Here is a 27,110-nt window from a genome sequence, read left to right as displayed (position 1 = left end):
TATTGTAGTATTCGGCCATCTTCAGCTGGTACTTTGTCATCTTGCTGGAGGTTTTGTCTCTTACTTCGTCCAAATAGTCCAGGTTGAGTCGCAGTTCATCGTCATTGCACTCTTCATTGAACGTCTCTCACCTGACGCTTGTTACTCCTATTTCGACAGGGATTACTACTTTAGTACCATAGGTAAGCCTGAAGGGAGTTTCTCCTGTTGGGGTTCTCGCCGTGGTTCTGCAAGCCCACAGGACATTTGGTAATTCTTTTGACCAGGCACCCTTCGCATCATCCAGTTTGGCTTTGATAATCTTGAGCAACGTCCGATTCGTTACTTTCGTTTGTCCGTTTTCCTAGGGATGCCTTGGGGATGAGAACTGATTTTTGATTCCAAGGCTTGAACAGAAGTCTTTGAAGCCTTGGCTGTCGAACTGCCTCCCATTATCTAATATAATCGTCAAGGGAATCCCGAACCTGCAGATTATATTCTTCCACACAAAGCTCCGAATCCTTGCCTCGGTGATTGTTGCTAGAGCCTCTGCCTCAACCCATTTTGTGAAGTAATCAATAGAAACTAGTAGGAATTTTACCTGACCTTTACCTTGGGGTAGTGGGCCGACGATGTTGATTTCCTATTGTGCAAATGGCCACGGGGAGGCTATCATCGTTAGTCTCTCTGCTGGAAGCCGTTGTACATTCCCATATCGCTGGCACTTGTCGCACTTCTTGACGATTTCAACAGCGTCTACCTGCATAGTAGGCCAGAAATAACCTGTTCGGATTACCTTGTTTACCAGGGATCTGGGGCCGGTGTGGTCGCCGCAAACTCTTCCATGGATTTCTTCCAGTATGTATCTGGCTTCTTCTTCATCGACACACTTCAAGTAAGGCATGGAGAAGCCTCTCTTGTATAAGGCGTCATTGAGGATCGTGAACCTGGCCGCCATCTTCTTGATCTTTTTAGCTTCTTCTGTATTCTGAGGGAGGTGCCCGTCTTGGAGGAAAGACATTATTGGTGTCATCCAGCTGTTTGCGCTTCAAATGGTGAATGTTGGGACCTCTTCAATGCTGGGGTGCTTCTGGACTTCCATCGTCAAGTCCGTGCTAATCTCCCCATTTTCTAACGATACTGGCTTCGAGACTTCGTCTGCCCCCATATTCTGACTTCTTGGGATCTGTACGAACTCCACTGTATCGAACTCCTGAGTAAGATGTTTCGTCAGCCTGAGGTATTTCTGCATTCTTTCTTCCTTTGCTTAGTACTCCCCCCTGATCTTCTCGATCACTAGCTTTGAATCATTTTGGACTAACAGGTTCTTAACTCCAAGCGCCTTTCCAAGCCTCAATCCTGTCAATATCCCTTCGTATTCAACTTCGTTGTTGGTAGTCGGAAATTTCAGTTAAACTCCATACTTAAGCATCTCTCCATCGGGGGTGGTTATGACGACCCCTACTCCCCCCCTCCTTTGGGCTGACGAACCATCAGTTTGTATCGTCCATTGCTCAATTTCGTCGGTGAGGCTATCCTCGTCCGGTAAGGTGAACTCTGCGATGAAGTCTGCCAAAGCTTGCGCCTTGATTGCTGTTCTAGGATGGTACTCAATATCAAATTGACTAAGTTCAATCGCCCACTAAACCATTCTTCCGGCTGCCTCAGGTTTGTTCATCGATTTCTTGATTGGTTGGTCCGTCATCACGAGGATGGGATTTTCTTGGAAGTATTGCCTTAGCTCGCGTAAGGCTACTATTAACGCAAACGCGATCTTTTCAATCCGTGGATACCTGGACTCAGCCCTTTGGAAGGCTTGGCTGATGTAGTAAACTGGGAGCTGCTTCTTGCATTATTCTTTAATCAAGGCTACACTCACTGCTGAAGCTGACACTGCCAGGTATAAATACAGGTCTTCCCCTTCTTTGGACGGGCATAAGAGGGGTGGACTACTCAGGTAACGTTTTAGTTCTTGGAACGCTGCATCACATTCATTGGTCCAGGCGAAAGCCTATTTCAAGGTCTTGAAAAAGGGTAGGTACTTGTCCGTAGCTCTGGAGACGAACCTGTTTAAAGCTGTAATCCTTCCTGTGAGCTTCTGGACTTCCTTGACGGTTTTGGGCGATGCCCTGTTGATTATGGCTTGCACTTTCTATGGGTTTGCTTCTATTCCTCTTTGGGGCACCATGAATCCCAGGAATTTCCCTAAAGCTACCCCAAAAACACACTTACTAGGATTCAACCTCATTTAGTATTTTTTGAGAGTGGCAAACGTCTCCTTCAGGTCGTCCAGATATGTGAGTTTTTCCTTACTCTTGACGAGCATATCATCCACATATAATTCCATGTTCCTGCCAATCTGTTGGCTAAACATTTTGTTCACTAGCCTCTGATACGTGGCTCCGGTGTTCTTTAATCCAAAAGGCATTACCTTGTAACGATAGAGTCCTTGACTCGTGATTAAAGCAGTCTTCTCCTGGTCTTTCTTAGCCATCCTTATCTGGTTATATCCCGAGAAAGCATCCATGAACGTCAGTAACTTGTGCCCGGCTGTAGAGTCCACAAGCTGGTCTAATCTCGGTAGAGGGAAACTGTCCTTCGGGTATGCCTTGTTCAGATCTGTGAAGTCTACGCACATCCTCCATTTTCCATTTGCTTTCTTCATTAGGACGACGTTTGCGAGCCATTCAAGATAGTACACTTCTCGGATAAACCTTACTGTCAATAGTTTGGTAACTTCATCTGCGACTGCTTGATCTCGTTCTGGGGCGAAGACTCTTCGTCTTTGCTGGACGGGTTTCCGTTCCGGGTTCACATTCAACTTATGCTGGATGACATCTGGAGCTATGCCCGGCATATCCTCGTGGCTCCATGCGAAGACATCTAGATTTTCTTTAAGGAATTGGATGAGTCTTGTTCTCATCTCAGGGCTTAGCGTCGTCCCTATCTTAGTCGTCTTGTTTGCTTCCCCTTCAGCCAGTTCCACTGTTTCCAAGGCTTCCATTTTGTCTTCTTCCTTCTCTTCAATCATCCACGTGTGGTTCTCTTTTGCAGCCAGGACGGCATGATAACACTCTCTGGCCAGGACTTGATCTCCTTTTACTTCGCCGACACCGTTATTTGTTGGGAATTTTACCTTTAAACAGTAGGTGGACGTGGCCGCTTTCCATTTGTTGAGCATGGGCCTCCCAATGATGATATTGTAGGATGAGGGGCAGTCCACCACTAGGAAGTCTAACTGATAGGTCAACTGCACTGGGTAGGTCCCCACTATCATTGTCAACGTCACTATGCCCCTGGGGTATACCCTGTCCCTGCTGAAGCTAACGAGGGGAGAGTCGAATGGGCGCAGTCTCCTTAAATCTAGCTTCAGCTGTTAGAAGGCAAGGAGGTAAATGATGTCTGCGGAGCTACCGTTGTCCACAAGGATCCTTTTGGTATTGAATCCCTCTATATTCAGCATTATAACCAAATGGTCATTGTGGGGCTGCTTCACTCCCCTAGCGTCCCCTTCATTGAAGGACATGTCCCGGTTTGTTTGTTATTGCTTGGACGGAGGTATCGTGTGGACACTATTTACCTGTCTCTGGTATGCTTTCTTTAGGGATTTAAATGATCCTTCTGAGAAGGGCCCTCCTATAGTTGTCTTTATCTCCCCGATCACATCCTGTGGAGGTTGGGACGGGCGGTCGTCACTCCTGGAAGAGGACCCATGCTGGCTCTCATTACTGTCCCTGAACTTACTATATTCCCCCTTCTTCACATATATCTGTAATTTCCCTTTCCGTATCAACTCCTTTATTTGCTCCTTTAGGTCCCTACAATCTTCTATGTTATGGCTGTGATCTTTGTGGAATCAACAGTACTTATTCTTATCACGGACGTTAGGGGATGAGATAGTGCTCGTCCTTGATCTGTGTTAAAATTTTGTCAGCAGGCATAACCAAAGGAGTAAATCTTACCATCCGAGGACCTTTATCATCTTTTCTCTTGTTCCCATCACTGTTCCGACGATCTGGGCGCTCCCTCTTTTGACCCCTACGCTCGTCTTCCTTCTTTGCCTTGTCTCCTGGCTTCTCTACATCTTTTATGGCCGCTAAAGCATCTTCAGCATTCATGTACTTCTGTGTCTTTAGGAGCATTTCTGCCATCGTCTTTGGTGGATTCTTTGCGAGGGAGGCCACAAGATCTCTGGATTTCAATCCCGCTTTGAAGGTCGTCAGCTGTACCTTGTCATCAGCTTCGTCCACCTCCAGAGTCTCCCGAGTAAAGCGTTTCACATACCACCTCAGAGTTTCCTTCTCTCCCTGTCTGATGGTGAGCAAGTGGTCCGCCGGCCTCTTTGGACGCTACCCCCCTATGAAGTGATGCAAGAAGGCATTGCTCAATTGCTCGAAGTTGTCCACGGACGAAGTCGGCAACTTTGCGAACCATTCCCTTGCTGTTCCTTTGAGAGTGGTGGGAAAAGAACGACACAGTATTTCGTCGGGTGGCTATTGAAGACCTAGAGTCGTCTTGAAGGTATTAAGGTGATCCTGAAGGTCTCTGAGTTCGTCGAACGGCTCAAGTTGAGGTAAGCGAAACTTCGACGGTACAGGGCATTCAACCACCACAAAGGTGAAAGGCGAATCTGTGGCCCTTACCATTCTGTCCATGCTTCGGTCAGTCTTCTCCTTAATGGCGTTCCTCAGTTTGTCCATCTCCTTCCTTATTTCTTGAAGGAGATCTGAATTCTGCTCGTCCAAAGTAGTTGGCCTTTGATGAATACTCCTCCTATGGCTATCCCCTTCTCCCTCCATGTTATCTTTGGACCGGTTCTCCTCCTGTTGAGCCTGTTGGAACTGTTGAAGCCGTAACTTCATTTCCTGATTTTGCTTGGTGAGTTCTTCAATGGTGGTCGCAAGAGCTTGAACTTGCTGGGCCAAGGCTGCGGAATCTGGATTGGGTTCCATCTGAATGTAGAGGTTTGATGGAAACTACGTTCTCAAATATGAATCTGAAAATGTCGTTTCCCACAGACGGTGCCAAACTGATGAAGCGTACGTTCGTCAGTCAGAGATAGCAGATGGAACTGACCTTCAGCCCGAGTGATGGTGCCTCAAAGTGGTCACCGATGTGGTGCCTGCCACAAAGTCTCCGATGCCAAAGTCAATACCAAGAAGTTACTGATGAAAGAATAATGCAACATCACAAAGCGAGAAAATATATCTGAAAGTATCTTCGTACCTCCTGTTGGTGATGTGAGAGCCTTATATATAGGTTCTCTTGGATTTTAACCGTTGTGGTTAATAATGGGATGTTAATGCCCTTCTTGGTAACGCCTCTTGCTTAATATCGAGGTCTTAATGTGCTTTCAACGGTCTGCATAGCTGTTGTTGTAATCGTCCGAGGTGTTATTGGTGGTATTGAATGGGCCTGATGCCTTCGTCAGCGATGGAGGCACTTGTCTCGGTTTGTCCATGAGGATGACTTCGTCTGTAACGTTATGTTCGTCTGTAGTTGGTTTCGTCAGACCTATCAAAACGAGTACTAAATTCCAATTTCTATTCCTATTTCTATAACTGTGAGACCCCCTAACTAAAGACCTAACCATTTCTACAATACACTAAAATCATAAGTTGTGATTGAAGCAACGTCACCATTGGGCTTCGAATAAGCCTACTACTAATACTACTTTTATTATGCACTAATCTCAACAAACCATATCAGTAGTCTTGGAAAAGACTTGAAAAATGTTATCACAAAACTCATTAATTTGATCTTTCAATAGTAAAGCAAATCCAAAGAGAACATACACATAAATCAGCAAAGCTCTCCTTGTTCATTACGCAAACCACTCAAGAAACAAACTCAATATTACTATGTTACATAAAACTGCTCAATTTATTTTGTGTTTTTCAATCTCATTAATGTGGCTAAGATTTACTGAGGGTTGGGTGGGCCGCTATTGGCAGCAGAGACCCTTGAGCCAAATTCAAGCAGCTCTTTGCTGGTGTCATCCTTGTGAACAACCACCTCAATGAAGCATAGGTTGTCATTCTTATCCCCTGTTGCTGTTCCAATTGCTTCAATCAGCTCCTCCTCGCAACCGACCTGAAAACAATGAATGTACAAAAGAATCGTATTATCAGTGTTTGTAAGCATTGGTATTGAATCCATTGATGCACTAGAGCGTATGCACCATGTTAAACAACTCGCCTTGGTGGTCCAGCACTTGCCCTCGCCATTGTGGAGTGCATCAATCAACCCAGTGTAGTTCTAGTTCTTAATCACGTTGTAAGGCCCGCCATGGATTGCAGCTTCACTGGTGTATCCACCATTGTTTATCAGGAAGATGATGGCTCTTTGTCCATATCTAATCATTGTTGACACATCTTGTGCAGTGACCTGTGAGGCAATAAAAAACACATCAAGATTTTACAAATCAATGTGCTGGGTGAAATCTTGGCAGTTCTAGTATGTTGGAAAGAATTAATATATAGATTTAGGTAAGATACAGTAACCCATGTATGACATTTGAAACATTGACATACAATGCCATTCTGGAATTTTGCAAGAATTTTTCATGACAATATTGATTCTAGATTTTCATTTAAGTGATAAATGTCAAAATAAGTAAAAAAAGAACCAATTAACAATTTGGATGTGGTCCACAAGGTTCTTACTTGCCTACATTGTAAGTAGAAAAAAAATTGCTACAGACAAATAGGAACAAGGCAAACCTGGAAGCTCCCATCACCAATGCAAGCAATCACTCGCTTCTCAGGCACAGCCAGTGCATAGCCCAGAGTCGCACCAACTGACCAACCAATTGATCCATATTGCATTTGGAACTCATATCTGCAAGCCAATCAAAACTTTGAATTAATACTAAAAGCTCCAACTTAGAAACAAACATCAAATACTATATGCTCTCCACCACTTACCCGCAGCCCTGTGGCAATTTCAGCTTCTGGCAGTTAAACCATGAGTCCCCTGTCTCAGCAATCACAGCAGTCGCACTAGACAGCAAGTTCTGTATATGCTGAAACAGAACATTAACCCTCAAAGGTTCTTTTGGTGCAGACTTCAAAGGATGCCCCTCAGGAACAAAGATCCTATGATAGTTCTCATAAGCAGTTGTATTACACTTGAGCCGCTTGCCAAGTGCTCTGAGGAAATCCTTCATCAAAATACACCCAAATGCAGGTCCATTCCCGATCACAACACGGTTAGGTTGCACAATGATTGCCTTCTCTTTCTTGAGAAGCAATGAATACCCAACAGTGGTAAAGTCATTGAATATAGGTCCAGCAAACAAATAAGCATCTGCAGACTCCACAATCTCTGTGCAAAATGGAGTGCTGACAGCACCCCAATAAGTCCCAATGAAATGTTGGTGGTGCTCAGGCACAAGCCCTTTCGCTGATGGCATCACAGCAAGGGGATAACCACAAGCATCAGCTAGTTCAACAAATGCATCGGTTGCATTTGCAACTCTCAGTTTAGGACCCCCCACCAAAACTGGATTTACAGCCTTGTCCAAAAACTCCGCTGCTGCCTCCAATGCAGCCTCTAATCCCATCTGATTACTCAATCTTTATCCCCCCAAAAACACAAAAAACCCAATAAGTAAATCTCATAATAGTACAACCAGAATTACAGGCTCTACAAAAAATGGTTTTGAAAACATGATTTTTAAAAACGCAATTTGAACATTTGGTAAAATCTATACAATGTACTGTTGCTTTAAAAACTGCAATACTAAAATAAAGTTGAAAATGCATAATTTGCAATTTGAAGATGCATTTCTTCTAACTTCGATTTTAAGAACAAAAAAATATGCCAGTTTTTTTGTGTTTTCATTTAAGAACACTCTTTTTCACCACGAAATAGTAATGTTAAGTAGAATCTCCCATTTGGTAACATGGTTTCAACAGTACCTTTTCAAAATATAGTTTTTTAATACTCACTTTTTCCTACACAAGGAAAATAAAATCTCCTTAAATAATAAAAAATAAAAAGTCCAAAATTTTACCTGGGACTTAACGAAAATGGAACTAGTTCACGACTAAACGTTGGATGAGGAATCCCAGCCAAATTACAGCTTATACTAACATAAACAGGCTTGCTTTCCTTCAATGAAGTTGAAATCGCAGTGTCAATCAACTCATGTGCATCTTCCAAATTATTCACCACAGCCTACAACAACAAAATTAAGCAAAAAAATCACAACTGTTGGAGCATTTTAATATAGTTAATTAAAATAAATTTATAGGACAATATAAATGTAAAGATGTGGGAGTTAATATAGAAGATAAGGAATTAGTGGAATGTTTAATTCCACATTGAAAAGGAGAGACTCTTTCATTTTTTTTAGTTATGGCAATTAATGGGTTAATATGTATAGATACGTGCCCAAGAGAGAAGGGAAGGGAGGAGGCAGATCATTTCTATGATTAATTTATGGTGATCTCATTAAATTTTTTTTTTTTTTTTAATTTAGACTAATTTAATAAAGAGTAATGCATTTCATAATCATATTTTCATTTATTATAGAAATAAAAAAGTGTAATATATATAATTTATTTCATACCAAAATGAAAACAATACAATTTTTTTTATAGGAATTCAAAAGGCAAGTTAGTAAAAATATTCACTTTTTAATCAAATTTATTTATAATATTTTGTGTATCATTAAAAGGTATATAAAATTTGGAAATTATTATTTTAGTATTAAACAAACTTTCTCAACCCCTTTTTTTTACCCTTCAATCCAAAACACTGGAAAAAGTATCTAAAAAATTAATAAAACTTAACAATGATTAATTGGACCAATTAGGAAATATATTTGTTGCTAATAATCTGTTGAGGTTATTATCTTTGTAGAAATTACAAATTCATCCACCAAAAAAGATTATCAAATAAAAAATTATTAGCAAAGTCGTAGAATTAAGTTTCTATATATGCATCATTGTAAAATAATAATAATAATAATAATGAAAACACAATTGCAAAAGTTAAAATATTTTTTTCATCTAATTATTTTCTTATGACTAACCTTTTTGTTTTGAATAAGTGGTATTATAATGTACTTCTAATACAACGATTAAGAGTACTTTTTCTATAAAAACTACAAATTTTTCCACCCAAAAGGATTAAAAAATAAACAAAATTTAGTAAAGTCTCATAGTTTAACATTTAAATGGATCACTAAAAAAAAAAAAAAAATCAAATTCTAACTTGCAAAAAACCTAATTATTAACCCAAATCAAATCAAAAACCAATGGGATAAAGAAAAAGAACTCGTGATCAAGAATTAGAATACCAAAATACCTAAATATGTATAAAAGTCTATACAAAGTTATCAAAACGAGAAACAAATGTAATGTGACAATTAAATCAACAATAACAAAAATAACCATTAGTGGAAAAAAATAAGTGGTTGAAACAATAAAAAAAATCCACCGAATGAGAAACAAAATTGGGGAGAGAGAGAGAGAGAATATTGACCTCTTTTGTCGTGGACAACTTGTAAGGAATAGAGGAGGGGTGGAAATGAAATAATAAGAAATTTATATAAAAACTTAGATGGAAGAGGAATGGTAGAATTTAAGAAGATATAAATAAGAAAATTTAAAAATCTATAGAGGGAATCAAATGTAAAATTTTAAAAAACAATGATTGAAGGAGATGAAAAATTGAATTAAGAAGACAATAGCTGAAGAAGATGAAAAGTTGAACAAAGTAAAAATTGCAAAAAACAAAATAATAATAATAATAATTGTAAGGACACAATTTGTAACGACTCATAATAATATTGGATTCGCACGTAAAAAGACCCAAACAATATTATTTGTAGAGCGTGGGTTTGAAAGGCTAGGCCTTGGTTACCAGACGGTGGTTTGTCGTGGTGTTCATATAGAATTAAATCGTGTTCGCTCGAGAAGTCTTTCTCTTAGAGGCGGGCTGGGAGGCTCTGGTTTTTGGCCATTTTTCCCAGCCCCTTCTTCCGGATTGCTTGTTCCTCTTTTTATATTAGCCTGTATTCCTTATCCTTCGTTCACATGTAGGATCAATTTTTCCAAGACTGATACTTGTCCCATCAGCTCATACCCAGAGTGGTTGGGGGTAGTTGTAAAAGTTTAAGAGTATGGCTCTGTCAGGCGCAGAATGCTTTATTGCGGTTCTGGCAGCCTTTTACTTGTGCTGTCCCCGCACTGTGATCACTTTTCCTTTTAGGGGTATTTATGGCATGCCGAGCAGGAGCTCGTCCTCGGCCATTTCCTTAGGCCGTCCATGACTCTCGTGATGTGTCCTTGGCCCTGTATCTCCTCGGCGCAGGCCTTGGGCCTTAACATGAAATGGGCTAGGGTCACAAACTCTCTGGCCCCACAATAATAATTAATTTCACTCTCAAAATAGAAATGTAACCAATTTTTCAGCAAAGTAAATCTTAAAATTTACCCTCCTTTCATTCTATTTTTTTTTTCCTGGTCACTTAAAATACAAGAGAAAGTCAAGTATCTTTGCAATGGTACCATTAAAAATGTAACCAATTTCTCAGCAAAGTAAATCTTAAAATTTACCCTCCTTTCATTCTATTTTTTTTTTCCTGGTCACTTAAAATACAAGAGAAAGTCAATTATCTTTGCAATGGTACCATTAAAACATCAACAAAAGACCGAATTCAAAATTATCTCTTCCGCATGACAATATTTTTTTATATTAATATATATTATTCACACAACTTGCTGATTAAGAAAAATCAAACAACAAACAAGACAAATTAGAGATGGAATTAAAATTTTTAATAGCCAACTATATTGATAAAACTAAGAGAATAAGAGAATAAATGGGTTAAAAAAAAGTGGAAGGCAGCAAAATAAATACAATGGAGGAAAAGAATACACCATCATCACATTCACAATAATATGGAGGAAAAGAAAATTAAATTAATTTAAACAATGAAAATTATATTTAATTAAACAAAAGATACTCATAACATGCATTAACATGCATGAAGGCCTGGTGGATGGTTCACTCTAAATAACGTGAAAATTTTGGTGGAATTTAGTTAAGAATAATTCAATAGTATTGTAATTGAAGGAATTTTACCTTAAGAAGATTGATATAAGTTTCTTTGTAAACAATGTCTTTTGTGTAGCCTTGCTCTCTAAGAAAGCATGTACACTTCATTTAAGGTGTCATACCCGTGTCGTACTATAAATTTTCAAAAACCTATTTGCATATAAAGATGCTTTATTTTTACTTGGGAGTTGCTCTGGTTATATTGGCAACTCATTGGTCATCATCATAAAAGGTAGAATTTAATAGTATTTATCTTTAGATATATGAATCATACATCATTTGGGGTCCCTCCTCATAAATGTTAAGATATAAATCTTTGTAACCCAAAAATAAAGAACATAATGATTAGGGATATTTAAGGATTACTTTGTGGCTTGATAACCGTTGAAGGGAAAAAAGAAAAAGAAAAAGAAAAAGAATGTTACTCTAGGAAGATAGATTTAATGAAGGAGAGATTTGAGGAGGCCATTTTGCATTTAATTATTAATGTAGTGGTTTTATGGAAAAAAGAAAAAGAAAAAGAAAAAGAAAAACTCATTATATAATCTTATAGACGGCCCATCAAGTTAATGATATGGAATATTAAAGATTTAAATTAAAGTAGATAATATGTAAAGGCAAAGTTTTATATAAAGTTAAAAATGCCCAAGATAAATGCTATTAAGCATGGGTGACTTTCCGGATTCGGATGCAGGTGCGGGACTTGGTAATTTTTGAAAAAGTAGGGTGCGAGTGCGGCAATTAAAAAATTATTAAAAATATTTTTGTTTATATTTTCTATATATTTTTAATATTAAAATATTCTTAAAAAACACATTATATGTCCTTGGTTCAAAAAATAAAAATAAAAGAAAAATAGAAGAAGAAGAAGGCAAGAAACACAAAACAAAAAAGAAAATACAAAAGAAGCAACAAATATTCAAAATAAAATTGAGGAAGGACAGATTTAGGATGTTTGGGTCTCATTCAAAGCCAATTTCGGTTGTTCCGGCATAATTCAAGGCCGATTTTAGCCTGTTTCGGTCAGTTTCAACCACCGGCTGATACGCTTCGATACGACCCAATCCTGGTCGAATCGGCCCGATTCGGTGCAAGTGAAGCCGAGTCGGCGTGAATTGGAGCCAAGTCAGCGCGAATCAGAGCCGAGTCGGAGCTAATCCGTTTTTTAAAAAAAACTTAGATGCGGCACCAATGTGCAGACAACGGTGTCGCTTACATGTCGTTGCATTGGACGCGGGTGTGGCGCCCATTTTGCCGCGTCCGTGCATCATAGGATAAATGTGTAAATTCAATAATCTATTTATATATTTTTGTAAAAGAAATTAGGAATAAAAAATAATAAGAAAAATAAAGATTATGTGGTCAATGAGGTGGCGTAACAGGAGTGTAATAACAATAACTGCTACATTTCAGTTTTTAGAAATATATATATATATATATATATATGTGATACAATTTATAATTCTACCAAGAAAATTTGGAAAGCTTTTCAAAGCAAGTACGATATTGAAGAGGCTGATGCAAAGAAGTATGCTGCTAGTAGATTTTTTTATTACCAAATAGTGGATGAAAAATCAATGGTGGATCAAGCACAAGACATCCAAATGATTGTGGTAGAATTGAGATCCGAAGGCATAAAGATTGGAGATAATCTGGTGGTAATTGGCATAGTTGATAAACTACCATAATCTTAGAGGGAGTTTCAAAAGACTTTACGGCACAATCAAAAGAAGACATCTTTAGAGACTTTGATCGCACGCATCTGTGTGGAGGAAGAGGCTAAAGGACAAGATGCACTCATGACACAAGAGAGCAATGGTAATTCCACCCTAAAGGTAAACCTTATTCTTGCCAATAATAATATGCCCAAAAATCATTTTCCTAGAAATAGTCAATTGAAGCCTAAAAATAGAATTTAAAAAATAATAATAGACCTTAAGGAAGGGGAAATCCGAATAAAAATAACAATAAGAACCGAGGACCTCCTTCACAGGATGAATTTAATAGTTCTTGTTTTGTTTGTGGCAAGAGTGGGTATATTGCTCGGTTTTTCAAATTCAAAAACATGAATCTATTCTGCAGACTAACATAACCGAAGAGCTTTTAGTGGCAATGATTATAGACATCAATATGGAGCAATATATTGAAGGGTGGTGGGTAGATTTTGGTGCTAATAGGCATATCTGTTATGACAAAGATTGGTTCAAGTTGTACACTCCCTTTGAAGAAGAAAAAACAATTATGCTTGGTGACTCTAGCAAAACCAAGGCTCTTGGGAGTGGCAGTGGTGAGGTTGATTTGAAATTCACTTCTAGACGTGTACTAATAATGAAAGATGTACTTTACACTCCGTCCATGAGAAATAATTTGATATCAAGTTTTTTGCTTAAGCAAACTATGGAATCTAATAATTATATAATCACTAAAAATAGATTATTTGTGGGCAAGAGTTATGCTTGTGGTAAAATGTTTAAATTAAATGTTGAGAATAATAAAGCATCTACTATTTCAATTTATCTGCTTTTTTCTATTAGTTTTTGGCATGCTCGTTTGTGTCATATAAATAGTAGATACGTGGAAATCATGAATAATTTAGGATTAGTTAAAGACTGTCAATATATTTTGAAAATTTGAAAAATATGAAACTTGTAGTCAAGATAAGATTACAAAAAGTTCTCATAAAAGTGACCAAGGAAATACCGAATTGCTTGATTTAATTCATTTTGATTTATGAGAACACCGAATTACCTGATAGCAAGTGACAGTATGAAAACACCGAAGCTCTTGACTAAAGTCAGGCAATCCAATAGTATGGTGCAAAATCCTGTTGGTTCCACAGTCACTGGAGATGGGCCCACCAACGATGCAAATGAGAGGAAGGTTTTCACTGTAAGCACCAGCGATCGCGTTGAGCACACTGAGCCCACCGACGGTGAAAGTAACAACGCACGCGCCGACGCCACGGGACCGCGCGTAGCCGTCGGCGGCGTAGCCAGCGTTGAGTTCATTACAGCAGCCGACGTTGGTGAGACCAGGCTCGGCGATGAGTTGGTCGAGAAGAGTGAGGTTAAAGTCACCTGGGACAGAGAATATGTCGGTGACACCGATTTGAACGAGTCGACGAGCAAGGTGGCGACCCAGTGTGGTGTCCGAGGGGGTGATAATGGTGGGAGAGGATGAACTTTGGATGGTGGAGACAGCGCCGTTTGACGGTGCGGCATAGAGATCTGTGCAGGTGGGTGGGCTCGCGTCGAGTGCTCCTATTTTGGTGTCCATGTTCTGAGAGAGAACGTAAAAAATGAAGGGAATGAAGGAATGGTTTTGGTTTTGTTTTGTTGTTTTGTTTGTGTGATAGTTCTAGAACTAGAGAGAGCGAACAGAGGAATACTGGTATAGTGTAGGAGTGTTTTGTTTGTTTAGGAATTGGTGTGAGTAAGTGAGAGAAGTGGAAGTGAATTTATAGGGTGATTTTGATAGTGGGATTTGTTACCAGGGGCGGTTTTGGAAGGTGCTTTGTAGTTTTAGCAACAGAAATGTTGCCAAAAAAGAAATGTTTGCATACTAATAATTGATTTTGAGGTTAAAAACATAAAACTAATTTCATAATTATATAAATGAAAATAATGCTAATCGTTTTTGTTAGTGTTGGTGCAAACACAAAAATAATAGAAATAACAGTATTTGGACTGAGACCCAACATTCACTCAATTAGTTGACTAAAATTTGTAATCGATACAGACCTTCTCTAATTTGTCTCCCTCTTGCACACGTATCTAACCCAATATCTGAATTAATGCATGTTAGCTCCATTAATCACCACAATTAAAAAGAATAAAAAAATTTATCTCTTTTCAATATGAGATTAAACATTTTTACTAATTTCTTATTTTCTATATTAACTCTCACATTTTTACATTTATATTGTAATATAAATCCATTTTAATTAATTAATATTAAAATGCTCCAACAATCCCCCACTCATTTTAATATTAAATTTTTTTTAGTTAATGAGAGATTACTAGGCAAAGACAGGTTACTATGCATCATGAAGGTGTGCTCTACATTGAACCTTCATTTAGTAAAATTGTGATCTCAACTCTAGAGCCGTAGTGGTCTATTGTACCAGATTGTTTGGATTTGATCATAGGTACGAAATATTTCGGTATCAGTTGATATCGATGTACCGTTTCAGGATTATCACTAATTTTATATATATATATAAATATATATATATATATATATATATAATATTACATTCTAACCCAACCCAACATTATAATTGTAAAATTATAATAATATAGATATTCAGGTACATATATAGATCTTTTTTCTTTCTTCTTATTTTATTTTTAAAAAAAAAAATTTTACCTTGGATTAGTTCCTAAAAAATAAAAAATATGTAGTTTTAAAATGAAAAATATATGAAGAGTAAAATATAAAAATAAAATGAAGACTTAATTCTTGAACAACAAGCGGAAACGTCATATGAGTACAATTCAATCAACAAAAAAAATAAAGAAAAAAGGTTATTATGTTTTAAATTTCAAAAAGACTGATGGTTGTCATTCACATTGGAAATGGCAAAACTCAAAGCTTTTTTCAAACTCTTAACACCCTCCAACCAACCACGTGTCCTATAAACTCACTTTTAGTGTTCATTTGATATCCGCTTATTTTGGTAAAATTGAAAATTTTTGCTAAAAATACTATAGATAAAGGTAAAAGTTAGCTGAAATAGTACAGTGAGACCTATGAATAGTACCAAAAAGTGCAATGAGACCCATGAATAGTAGGAAAAATAAGCTGAATAGTAAAATAAGTTGGCAAAAATAATCATGCCAAACGCACACTTTTATGCGTTTGGCTCCAAATTAAAAAACCAGCTTATTTTACTATTCAGCTTATTTTCGCTACTATTCATGAGCCATACTGCACTTTTTGGTACTATTTATGGGGTCTTATTGTACTATTTCAACTAACTTTTACTTTTATCTACAGTACTTTCAGCAAAAAAATTTCAGTTTCAGCAAAATAAGCAGATTCTAAATAGACTCTTAATATATATTTTTAAACTTTTGCATTGAGAAGAGCACTAGTCGGCATACAAAATAAGAAGGAATAAACTTGGCATGCCTTCCAGCCAGATCTTTAGTACACCCACAAGAGAAATGATGTAAAATAGAGGAGAAGCAGAAGAAGTGGGGGTAAGAAGAAGGCTATAAAACTAAAACAGTGCAAGAAGAAGAAACAAAGAAGGGTGCAAGGTTGAAAGCGGTGGTGATAACATTTTCTTGGCTTTTTTCTTTTTTAGTGGTATGTTTTTATGGCTTTTTCTTTACTAGCGCGAATCAATTTTATCGGCCAAAACACCTGATTTTCTCTGATAAGGTTGATACAGTCTGATATCGGCCGAAATTTGAAGCGGTACAAAAAGTAAGAGCATCTCCAACAGTCAATGCATGGCCAAAATATAGAGAATATTTTACACTGTTCATACTCTATATGCTCCTGTTCATGCTCCAGCAGCTTAGCTATATCCGGAATTTTTTTTTGCTAATGAACAGTAGCCCATCAAGTCTGATGGGCTACTGTTCATTCTTCAAATCATTTTTTTTCTATTATAATAATTTGGTGTTGAATAAAAAAATGTTGAAAGATGTGTAGTTGTTAAAAAAAGAATAAATAATGAATGAAGAAATAATATTTAAATGAGATAGAGAATAGGATAGAGAATCTCTTGGAAAGTGTATTTGAAAAAGTAGGTAAATAAAGGTAAAAGTCACTGTTCATTCTTCAAACAGTAAAAAAATTTGATGAATTTGCTGGAAATGCTCTAAGAGATAGATAATTTAATTAAATAGAATAGAATTGTGTTAAGTTGTTTTTATTAAAAAAAAAAATTGAATCGGGGTTGGACCACACGATTCATGCCATCGGTTCTGCATGAATCATGTGGTCCAACTCCATTTAAGGGGTTCACGAAATGAACAATAATTCCGGTTCTCTATGCTTAAAAAACCGGTTTTCATCCCGGTTTTCCCAATCGAACCTCCTGGTTCGGTCCGAGTTTGAAAATAGTGCCAAGAATCACCACTATTTTCCAACTGTGTTATTTACTTATTTATGACTTCCTCGCTGACATTTGGATCCAATGGCAACTTTGTTGAAAAAAAAAAAAAAGATGCTACGTCTACAATATTTTTACAACAAATCACAGGTGATTAGTTGTTATTAGTTCAAATTTCAAACTAACGCTAAGATTACTTTTTTGCCCCAACAATAACAACTAGTAAAAACTTGCCACTTAGGATTTGTTGTAAAAATATTGTAAAAATGTTGTAGACATATCATTTCTCAAAAAAAAAAAAAATACTAAATTAATAGCGCAAATTTAGGTGGAATATTCTTTGTCAAATAATGTCACTATCTAGACATAGGAACATAGATGCGTTCACGTCATGTGTGTTTGGGTACAAATTATTTGTTATCATAGGGATTATAAAATTATTATTATAGGTCGAAGCTAAAATTAATGTGTTGGGGAAACAACATTATTTGTATAAAATTATCAAGATGTTTATCCAGACTCTAGAGGTTTGTGTTTTGATTATTGGACTACTTGACTAGTTTCTTTCTCTGCCAAAAAGAACATGGATTTGAATTGTTCATCAATTTACTATTAAGGAAAAAAAATTACAAAAAGTTGTGTTTGAAATAACAGGAAATAATTTCTTTATGTTGAAAGCAGTAGATAGCGAAGTATATAGTTTTGTACACAAAAAGATCATAAAATTAATATTAAATTTTGAGCTTAAAGTTACAACCTTACTCAATAAAATAAATATCAAATTTTAAAAATTTAACTGTTGAATTATATGTTCTTTACGCTTTTAATATACATGTCAAATTTTGTGTTAATCAAATTTTATTTACTATATGATTTAGAAGCTTAGATTTTATATATAATTTTAAATTACAAAAACTTGTAATTTAAACAATTTATTGATGACATAACTATTGGTCTTTAATTTTCTAACAATTTTGTAAGTATGGAGAATATAAAAAGAAGATGCAATTCAATGATAGATATGTCAAAATTTACATTTAATAAAAAGATATTATAATTAGGTTACAACTAATTTTATAATCTAAAACTATAACTAATTTTTTAATTAAACTTTGTCTACATATATAAAAATAAAAAATGCAAATTTTTTGTACCATATTTTGTGCTCTACTTTAAAATTTAAAGGCTGACGCATCTCACAATTACTAAATCTACAATACTTTTTTTTTTCCCACACTCTCCAAGAGGATAGCTTGATTCAAAGTTTCAAACTCAAGCTCACCCCTACACCACTTGATCAAAAGACTTTTGAGATACTACTTGACCGAAAGAGGAGGTGAGAAAATGGGCCCAATCAATTACAAAAAAGATGCCTAGGAGGCTACAGAATGGGCTACCATTAGTTGCTAGTTTTGAACTTTTTTATTACATGAGGGAAAAAAAGAATTTGCAAGAAGAGTCAATCTCTTGGTTACTATAATGTTTTTTAAATATACTATCTAGTCTTTTAGTTCTATATTCTAATTGAAGAGTTGTGTCCAACGTTTCAGGAGTCTCACAATTTTATTATTGATTTAAATTTATAAATTAATAAAATGTGTGATTATATAAAGGTTAAAATGTAAAACTGACCGTCTAAGTTTTATCAAATTTCATTTAAATCATTTAACTTTGCTTTTGTTTTGTTCATTTCAATTCTTGAATTTTCAAATTTATTCAATTAAGGCTTTTTTATCAACTTTTGTTATATGTTGTGATTAATTTTTCAATTTTTTAAATTAAAAAAATTCAATTAATGAATAAAAAATACTTTTTTTTTTCAAAATTTTTTAACAAAAGTTAACAAAAAGACCTTAATTGAATAAATCTGAAAGTTAGATGACTAAAATGAATGAAAAAAAAAAGTTAAAGAACTGAAATGAAATCTAAAAAAACTTAAAATGTGAATTTTGCATTTTAGCTTACATAAAACAAAGCTTATAAATTGAGTGGCTGGGTTTCTTAGTCATGATCTGCTTTTGCACCATTACTTAATCTAACCCAATTAGCACATCTTGAGCCCACAGGGTAGTGGCAAAGAACAGTCTCCCCAGGCCCAATGATAGGTATACCTAATTCCTACACCTTCATCTAGCATTCTCTAAAATCTAAACAAACTCAAAATGAGCGTGGAGAACAAATAATAATAATAATAATAAGGTAAAATTTCACAAGAAAAAAATGAAAAAAAAAATAGATTTCATACATCAATGTATGTATGAAAACTCTTTTATCATCTTTGTAACAAAACCCCCTTCTATAGGGCCAGGGATTTTCCCACCCATTCTGCAAATCTCTTGTAACTGCACTTTTACATGACAACTAAATGCTTCTACCTAATTAATGATCCATCCAACTCTATGCTACTCCCCTCCACTCCTCCTCCTCCTCCCTCAATCCAAATAGGCCCTAAATGATGGCTAGAGGCTATATGTGGGGCTAAACCAAAATGTATCTCTTTGCTGACTCTTTGCTTTAGTCCCAATGATCTGTATTTCTACTGTACTCTTAAGATAAATGACACTATCACTCTGAACTATGTACAAGTATTTTACAATTAGCTCTCTTGCTTAAGGACCGGCTTCTTTCTTGTTTCCCTAAACTGTATGTCCCCATTAAGAACAGAGCCAATAAACCTCTCTACTTCTTCTACCGTCATTTCACCAACAAACGATGCAAACTTCCTCTTCCGTGGTTTGTAGGCCACTAAGAGCTTATCAACTGATTTAAATCCTGCTTTGTCAAATGCATTTAAGAATGCTGACTGCTTGGTGGCATCTAAGAGTGCGTAGGAAATGGAATCCCTTGAGCCGAAGGCTGAATTTTGTCGCCTCGTGAGTGATTTCTGAGAAACCTGAAAGCACAATTATTCATCAGACCCAAAAAAAAATAATAAATAAATAACAATCATGGAGAAGGAACTTCCAATATGTGAAAAACCTTGATTTATTGACTTTGGATGGCTTTTATGTTCTCTCTCCAGTTAAGATGTAAAAACTTACTATTATGTTTGAATCCCCCACCCCAATCTGATAAAAAAAAAATTATTACGCATTTTTTTAATTGGCAACTTACACACCCAGTGGGTCTTTGAACCACAACCTTACCCAGTGGAGCTATATAGCTTATTGACACAAATAATTGCACAATTTTAACCTACCCACTCAACCAAGAAAAGAAACCCTACGCAAGAAAATTAGACTCACCATAGATAGGATTGATTCCAGCTTCTCCCTTGCTCTGGAAGATCTGAAAGCACCAATAATGCAAACGGGAGTTGATTCTTCACATAGAGCATCAAAATTAGAACCCGTCAGCAGAGGTATCTGCTTCTCCTCTGTACTAGTTTTTGCCTTTCTGGTTCCTTCCTTCTTGTTCTTTTTCTCAAAACCATCAAGTAAGATACTAAGATCATTAACTGCAGATTTGATGTCTTTCACAGAGATCCCTGTTTTTAGGACATGCTTCTCCCCATTTGATAGCCAACCAACTATGGCCGGAAGTGCATCAACTCCTAACCTTCTCCCAGTCGGATCAGTAACATCTTGAACCTAGAGCAATGTAATAAATGAATGAATTACTACATCTTTTATTAAATTATCTACTTCGAGTATGCAAACAACCTAGAAGTACCCTCTACCCAAGTGAGATGTTGCAGGTTTAAGTCTGGAAATGACAAAATTTTCCACCAAACTGGTTTGGAGGAATCTCATCCAATCCATTACGTGGCGACTCAAAACCATCTACATGTATTATTTAAAAAATCCTATGACTCCATTATTTAGATCATGTCACTAAAAGTACACATGGATAGTTTTATTAATTGTCATGTAGTGGCATGGAGGAATTTTCCTCCAAACCAGTTTGTAGGTTAACTTTTTCCGTCTGGAAATTAACCTCCCCAAAAATTGTAAGGCTGTCTACCAACCACCACTTTCAAACTCCACAAAAGCAACATATTTTTTTTTGGTATGTAAACAGCCTAAGTATCTTTTTCATCATAAGAAAAAGAGTCTGATTCAATTTGCTAAGAAAGCTAACCTGGCAAGCCTAATCAATGATTTTAATACAAAAGCATTCCATTTAAGTATATGCAAGTAAAGAAAGTGTCATCATTTTATAAACTCCTTATTCTTTCCAATAGATTCTGCCACTGTACACCCTATAAAATCATTAATGATTTCAGGCCAGACTGAATCAACAGTATCTTCTTTTCACTGAAGAAAGGTCTATAAAGGAAAACAAGTAAATCAAACTAATGGGCAGAGATAACATACCTGTGCATCATATAGAATGAAGCGCTTGCGATACAACCCACTGAGGACACGCCAGATAACAGGTGTATCCTTTTTGGTGGAAAGAAGTATGACCCTAGGTAATTTTTCACTGGTCACAGAGGGAAACTCAAAATGCCTCAGGTCAACTCGTTTTGAAAATCTTGGCAAGTGTTCTTGGCAGAATGATTTCAAATCCTGCACAGCCAACTCACCATTGTACTCCACCAAAGAACCCTTGTCACTTGATATGTATGAATAAATAAATACCCTGGGTGCTCTACGGGGATATATGCCAAGGTCCTTACAGAAAGACAGTTCTGTTTCACAGTTTATGCTTCCAACCTGTCAGAGGGAAAAACAAAATAAGCATACACCGATCAAAGGAATGTCAAATGCTAGAGAACACAAAGAAAAACACAGGAGTACCTGTAAAGCTCCCTCCAGTGTACTGGGTACCTCCTCTAAGATTGACTCAATATGTTGATTCCCCTTCAATGAGGGTGTGTACGAGAACAAAAGCCAAGTCATCCCTTGTTCAGTTATTTCTTTCTGAAAGACCTGTGAATTTATGGTCCTTATGTTCTTTGAGGAACTCCTAGGGCCAGATTGAGACCTGGTTGAACCACCAAAACCACCAAACTGACCCCAACCTTTTGTATCACTGCCAAAAAAGTTGGAAAAAATATCATTCAAGCCAAAACCAAATGAGCCTGGACCACCAGAGCCACCAAAGGAAAACGAAAATGACTTGGAGCCTCCACTCCCCCCCATACTCTGCCATTCACCAGGTCTGAAAGTATTCTGACCATGTCCTGGTCCACCACCACCACTTGTGAAGTAAGTATATCCATCATTGTCCTGTGAATGGCCAGCATCAAATCTAGGACTAGCCTTCTCATCCCCATACATATCATAATTCTTTCTCTTTTCTTCATCAGATAAAATCTCGTACGCTGATGAAAACAAGAAGGTAAAGTCAACATTTCCAACAAAAATGAATGCCAAAAAGAAATATCCAAAAGCAAAATAAAAAGAACTGAATCATTTTTCATCCAATAATGACAAGAGATGTAGATCAGACCATACAGACTTCACATTGTAGTCACTTGCATTTGATCATTATTTAAACAGAAACAATTAATGGATTTGTTCTCATGATGACAACACGGGTACTCATTTCCACATCCAGATATTCTATATGCCGATTGGATATGTAAGTAGACTCTTTTTATATTTATATTTTAAAAATAATAAATAAATAAATAACCTGTACAGGATACAAAGCAATTTAGAAATATCATACCATTATTAATTTCAGCAAACTTCTCCTGAGCACCCTTATTTTTATTCTTGTCTGGGTGATATTGAAGAGAGAGCCTAAAAGAAATATTAGAAACAGCTATGAGTAATTAAATGGAAACAATATAAAATATAGGATAAAACTTAAGTATAGTATTTAGGTACTGTCCCTTAGATTCCCCTCTTAAGATTTTGCCATGTGGATTTTTTTTCATAGATGGAAGTATATTTGTTTAGTTAAGTAGCAACATGGATGAATTTTAAGAGGAGAACCTAAAGAACAGCAACCTAAGGTACTGTATCTAAATTTTATCCTAAAATATAAATTTGTGCACAATTACACATACATGCATGCCTCAATGAATATGTGTTTTTGTGCATTTGCTATAATTTAGTAAACTTATACACAAATATAATGAAGCTAATGCATTTATACTAAACAGATACATTCTTAGTTACAAACCTTTCCAAACATTGAAATCGAAATCGAAAGTGGAATAATTGAAGCCAAACTACAATTTGCAGGGTTTTAAATAACCCATGCTTTTCCCAAAACTCATAATCCAATAGATCGGGATGGTGTGTAGCTAAATGTTGTTAAAAGCGCGCTTAAGTGCAAAGTGCAAAGCCCTTGGGGCTTTTTCCCTCTAAAGCGAAGCGCCCTCACAAAAGCGCGCTTTTTTGAGCTTTTTGTAAAAAAAATTTTAAAAAAAAATCCTGATTTGATTTTTAGCCATTAGATCTAAATATGTTTGATATAAGCCATTGATTTAATATATAAAAACTAATAGTGTGGTGTGCTATCATACACCTAAGCGGCTAAGCTTGTCTCTTTAGATATTTTTGAATTTTTAACCACAACGACACAAACAAACACTAAATCAGACACTCACAAAAATAATATTACTTAACATTCTAGTACTTTTTAGCCTTTGCCTTCGTGGTTCTATACTTCAATTTTGATTCAACAATGTTTTGTAATCATGGCCATCAAATATCATGGTTACATATATTTTGTAAAGCACAATAGAATTATATAAATTATATAAAATGTTTTATTGTAATTTATATGATTAATTGATCACTTGATTGTTGTATTGATCATTAATAAATTTTTTTTATTTATCAAAAAAAATTTTAAAATGTGCGCTTCACATCGATCAAGCACGCGCTTGCGCTTTGCGCCTAGGCTCCAGGAGGCCTTTGTGCTTAAGTGCGCTCAGCACTTTTAACAACACTTTTAACAACACTGATGTAGCTACTTGATGAAAAAAAGGAAAAACATGACAATGCTTATCCTGTTCTATAATGCCTTATCAAAGTAAAATTTTTTCTGCAAAATACTGTTCAAGATCTTCAAAGAACCCTTGTCCACAGACTAACACTGAATTTTCACTACCCCACATCACCATTAACTGCTAGGACCACCATTATTGACAAAACTAACAGTTAAACCGACTTTATCCATTCAAAGCAAAGTAAAACTCAAAAAATACCCTTTAGACATATATTTCCATCTATAGCCCAGACTCAGGCTGGATCAAGCCAGGGCCATATTAGTAACAAAAAAGTGAACTATTTAATGTGTTTTTGCAATTCATAATTACATCAAAGAAGACATTTCCCGTTTGGTACAACTTTTTTTTTTATTTCATTTTATTTCAGCTTTTTGAAACTGGGGTTGAAAAGGCTGTATTCAGGAGAAGGGGGGGCACGCCCCCGGGGTGGGGGGGGGGGGGGGTGGGGAAGGATTGAAACTTGAAAAAGTTGTGCACTTTAAAACTGAACCTTATTACCAAACGAGCAATAGTGAATCATGGATCAGGTAATTTGATGTAGGAAAGACATGAATTCAGAGGTTACACAATAACATAACAGAGATGGAAATTCAAAGAAATCTTACTTGTGGAAAGCTTTCTGAATTTCCCGTTGACTTGCAGTTTTCTCGACCCCAAGAACCTAATAACAATTTTAATCATCCACAAAAAAGAGATAGATAAATACTCGGTAATTAATAAAAAAATGCAAAGAAACAAAGAAGTAGGGACGATACTTAAAAGATTATATTATATAAAGAAAAGGATTATTGATATTTTCTAATTGAGCTAACTGGAACCACGAAAGAATTAAAGATTCAAATTTGAAATTTCTCTTTGTTTCTGTGAAATCTAAATTACCTAAAGCACACAGAACTTCACAAATATCGAAAGCTACAATATTTTTCCACCAAAAAATATCTATATAATATGAAGTATGAACTATTTCAACCCACGTTACAAAATTCATAGCATGAGAATTTCCCATCATCAACCTAATCAAGTAATCAACTTTAAAGCAAATAACCACAAAGAAACAAGTTAAAAATTGAAATTATTGTAACAAAAATAATTAGCAATGATGTCAATTAAGATTTCCCATTATCAATTTAATCAAGAAATCAACTTGAAATCAGATAATCACAACATAAAAATTAAAAATAAAAATTAAAAAATTAAAAAAAAAAAAAACAAACAAACAAACTTTTTTGTTTTCTAAAGCCACAATTAGCCAAAAACAAGTTCAAATTGACAATATTGTAAACAAAATTAGACAAAGTAAATTAATCAAGAATGAATTGACATGCTTTGCTTACCTTGTAGAGGTCCTTGGTTTTCGCTTCTAAGGTTAAAACGAAAAGCGAAACCAAGAGGAGGGTCAGGAATGGTAATCGGGTCATCGTATTCGGATCCGGGTTTCGACGGAGAGTTGGAGATTTTTTAGGTTTTTTTATGAGAGTGAGTTTTGTAAGGCTACAGACAGAGACATATAAGAGAGGTTGAAATTTGGGTCTATTAAATAGGTTTCCGCGGCGGCAAGAAAAATCCAGATCCTTCGGGGTTAAGGGCCGTTAAGTACACGTGGCGGTGAGAGGGAGTTCCACGCGAGTTAGCCAATGAAATTTCGAGTTAGAGGATGTTGTGAGGAAAAAAGAATGGGGGTGGGCCTGGTCCAATCCATGAGGTTGAAATTGTGGCCCAACATTTGAGAGAAAAAAAAAAAAAAAGAGTACAGAACTCAAGTGGGGATGTGTTACGTGTATGGTTGGGTTAATTCGGGGGTTTTTTTTCAACCTAACCTATGGTAGGTTAAAAAAAAGGTTCAATTCAAACCAATTATCACATAGGTCCAATTTAACCTAACTCATGTAAATCGGGTTAGACCCATGAGTTAGACTGTTTGTTTTTAAAAATTATTATTATTATTTTAAAATTGAGTATTAGAATAATATTATCACAAATAAGAACAAATTTATAATAAAATAATCTCTAAAATAATACCAAACTATATGAGGAGAATTTAGAATTTGGGTTTTATTTAAGAAGAGGGCAAAAAAATAAATAACAAAATTATATTATATATATTAATGTATTTTTTAAATTTTTAAATATACATTAAATATAAGTGGATTAAATCAAATTAAGCGGATTTATGAATTTTATAACCCAAAATGATCCGAACCCAACATTACCCATTATAAAATAAAAAAATAAAAAATTCCCCAATACACCAACTCAAAAAACTAACCCAATCTGACCACTGTAAAAAAAAAAAAAAAAAAATCACAATCCAACCCCACCAACCAACCCAAAAAACTGACAACTGGGCGGATCAGGTTGGATTATGGCCAGTTGGCTACACACCCAGAAGAGAGAGATGGAAACGTTTTAAGTGGGCCTATTTTTTGGCCCGAAGAATAAAAGTACGGGCTGATGTTCCAGCCCTGTGTCAAACCCGAACCTTGTACCCGGCCCATACATTCATGTCCACCCATTATTATTCAAAAACAGAGCTCTCCGTGTCACTGTTTTGCTACCGGAGATGGAAAAAACAGAGCATCAATGCAGAGATCCTCAGCACTATTTTGAGCAAAAAAATTTTAAAAAAACTGTACCTAATATATGAGCTCACCTCTCTGTTCTCTTTTAACTCTCTCACGCTTTACTTTTTTTTTTTTCTTTCATTCTTTAACACTAGCTAGTCTCTGGTCTTGTTATCAAAAACTAAAATGTCTCTTTTTTTTTGGTTTGTGTGAGTGTTTCCAGCTCACAGTTTGAAACTTAGATTTTTCACTGCCCTTTTGATAAAAAAAAAAGGAAGAAGAAGACAACACTTTCTATAGTTTGCAAAAGGTATATCTTTCATTTCCTTTTCCTTTGTTCCTTTTTATCTTCCGTTTGGATCTTGGTGTGTACAAATTTTTATTTCTTTGTTACCAAAAATTCTCTTTTTTGGCTTGTGTGAGTGTTTCTAGCTCACATTTTGAAACTTAGATTTTTCACAACCCTTTTGAAAAAAAACAAAAAAAAAATGACAACACTTTCTATAGTTTGGAAAAGGTA

At 36.0% G+C, this 27,110-nt stretch overlaps 1 protein-coding gene and 1 pseudogene across 1 annotated transcript; both read right to left on the bottom strand.

Annotated features, from left to right (window-relative positions):
* Positions 1-5,848: 5,848 nt before the first annotated feature.
* Positions 5,849-14,541, bottom strand: LOC126692423 (pyruvate decarboxylase 1-like; annotated as a pseudogene).
* Positions 14,542-19,299: 4,758 nt separating this feature from the next.
* LOC126692422 (dnaJ protein ERDJ3A) lies at positions 19,300-25,574 on the bottom strand. The gene is made up of 7 exons (XM_050388028.1): positions 25,364-25,574; positions 24,635-24,690; positions 22,736-22,809; positions 21,859-22,385; positions 21,433-21,774; positions 20,362-20,706; positions 19,300-20,009 (listed from the first exon to the last, which is right to left on the bottom strand). Exons 1-7 carry the CDS (start codon positions 25,445-25,447, stop codon positions 19,713-19,715), a joined length of 1,725 nt encoding a protein of 574 aa, XP_050243985.1. The 5' UTR covers positions 25,448-25,574; the 3' UTR covers positions 19,300-19,712.
* Between the last annotated feature and the right edge of the window lie 1,536 nt (positions 25,575-27,110).

This window comes from Quercus robur, chromosome 7, assembly GCF_932294415.1.
Source record: "Quercus robur chromosome 7, dhQueRobu3.1, whole genome shotgun sequence".
Taxonomy (NCBI): Eukaryota; Viridiplantae; Streptophyta; class Magnoliopsida; order Fagales; family Fagaceae; genus Quercus; species Quercus robur.
Note: the sequence above shows the minus strand (reverse complement) of the source record. Positions and strands in the feature narration are given on the sequence as shown.

Coding starts and splice junctions, on each gene's coding strand:
- LOC126692422 (XM_050388028.1), bottom strand. CDS start 25,447: ATGACCCGATTACCATTCCTGACCCTCCTCTTGGTTTCGCTTTTCGTT. Junction 22,386..22,735: donor GTTTGCTGAAATTAATAATG/GTATGATATTTC, acceptor TGTTTTCATCAG/CGTACGAGATTTTATCTGAT. Junction 21,775..21,858: donor CACTGGAGGGAGCTTTACAG/GTACTCCTGTGT, acceptor TCCCTCTGACAG/GTTGGAAGCATAAACTGTGA.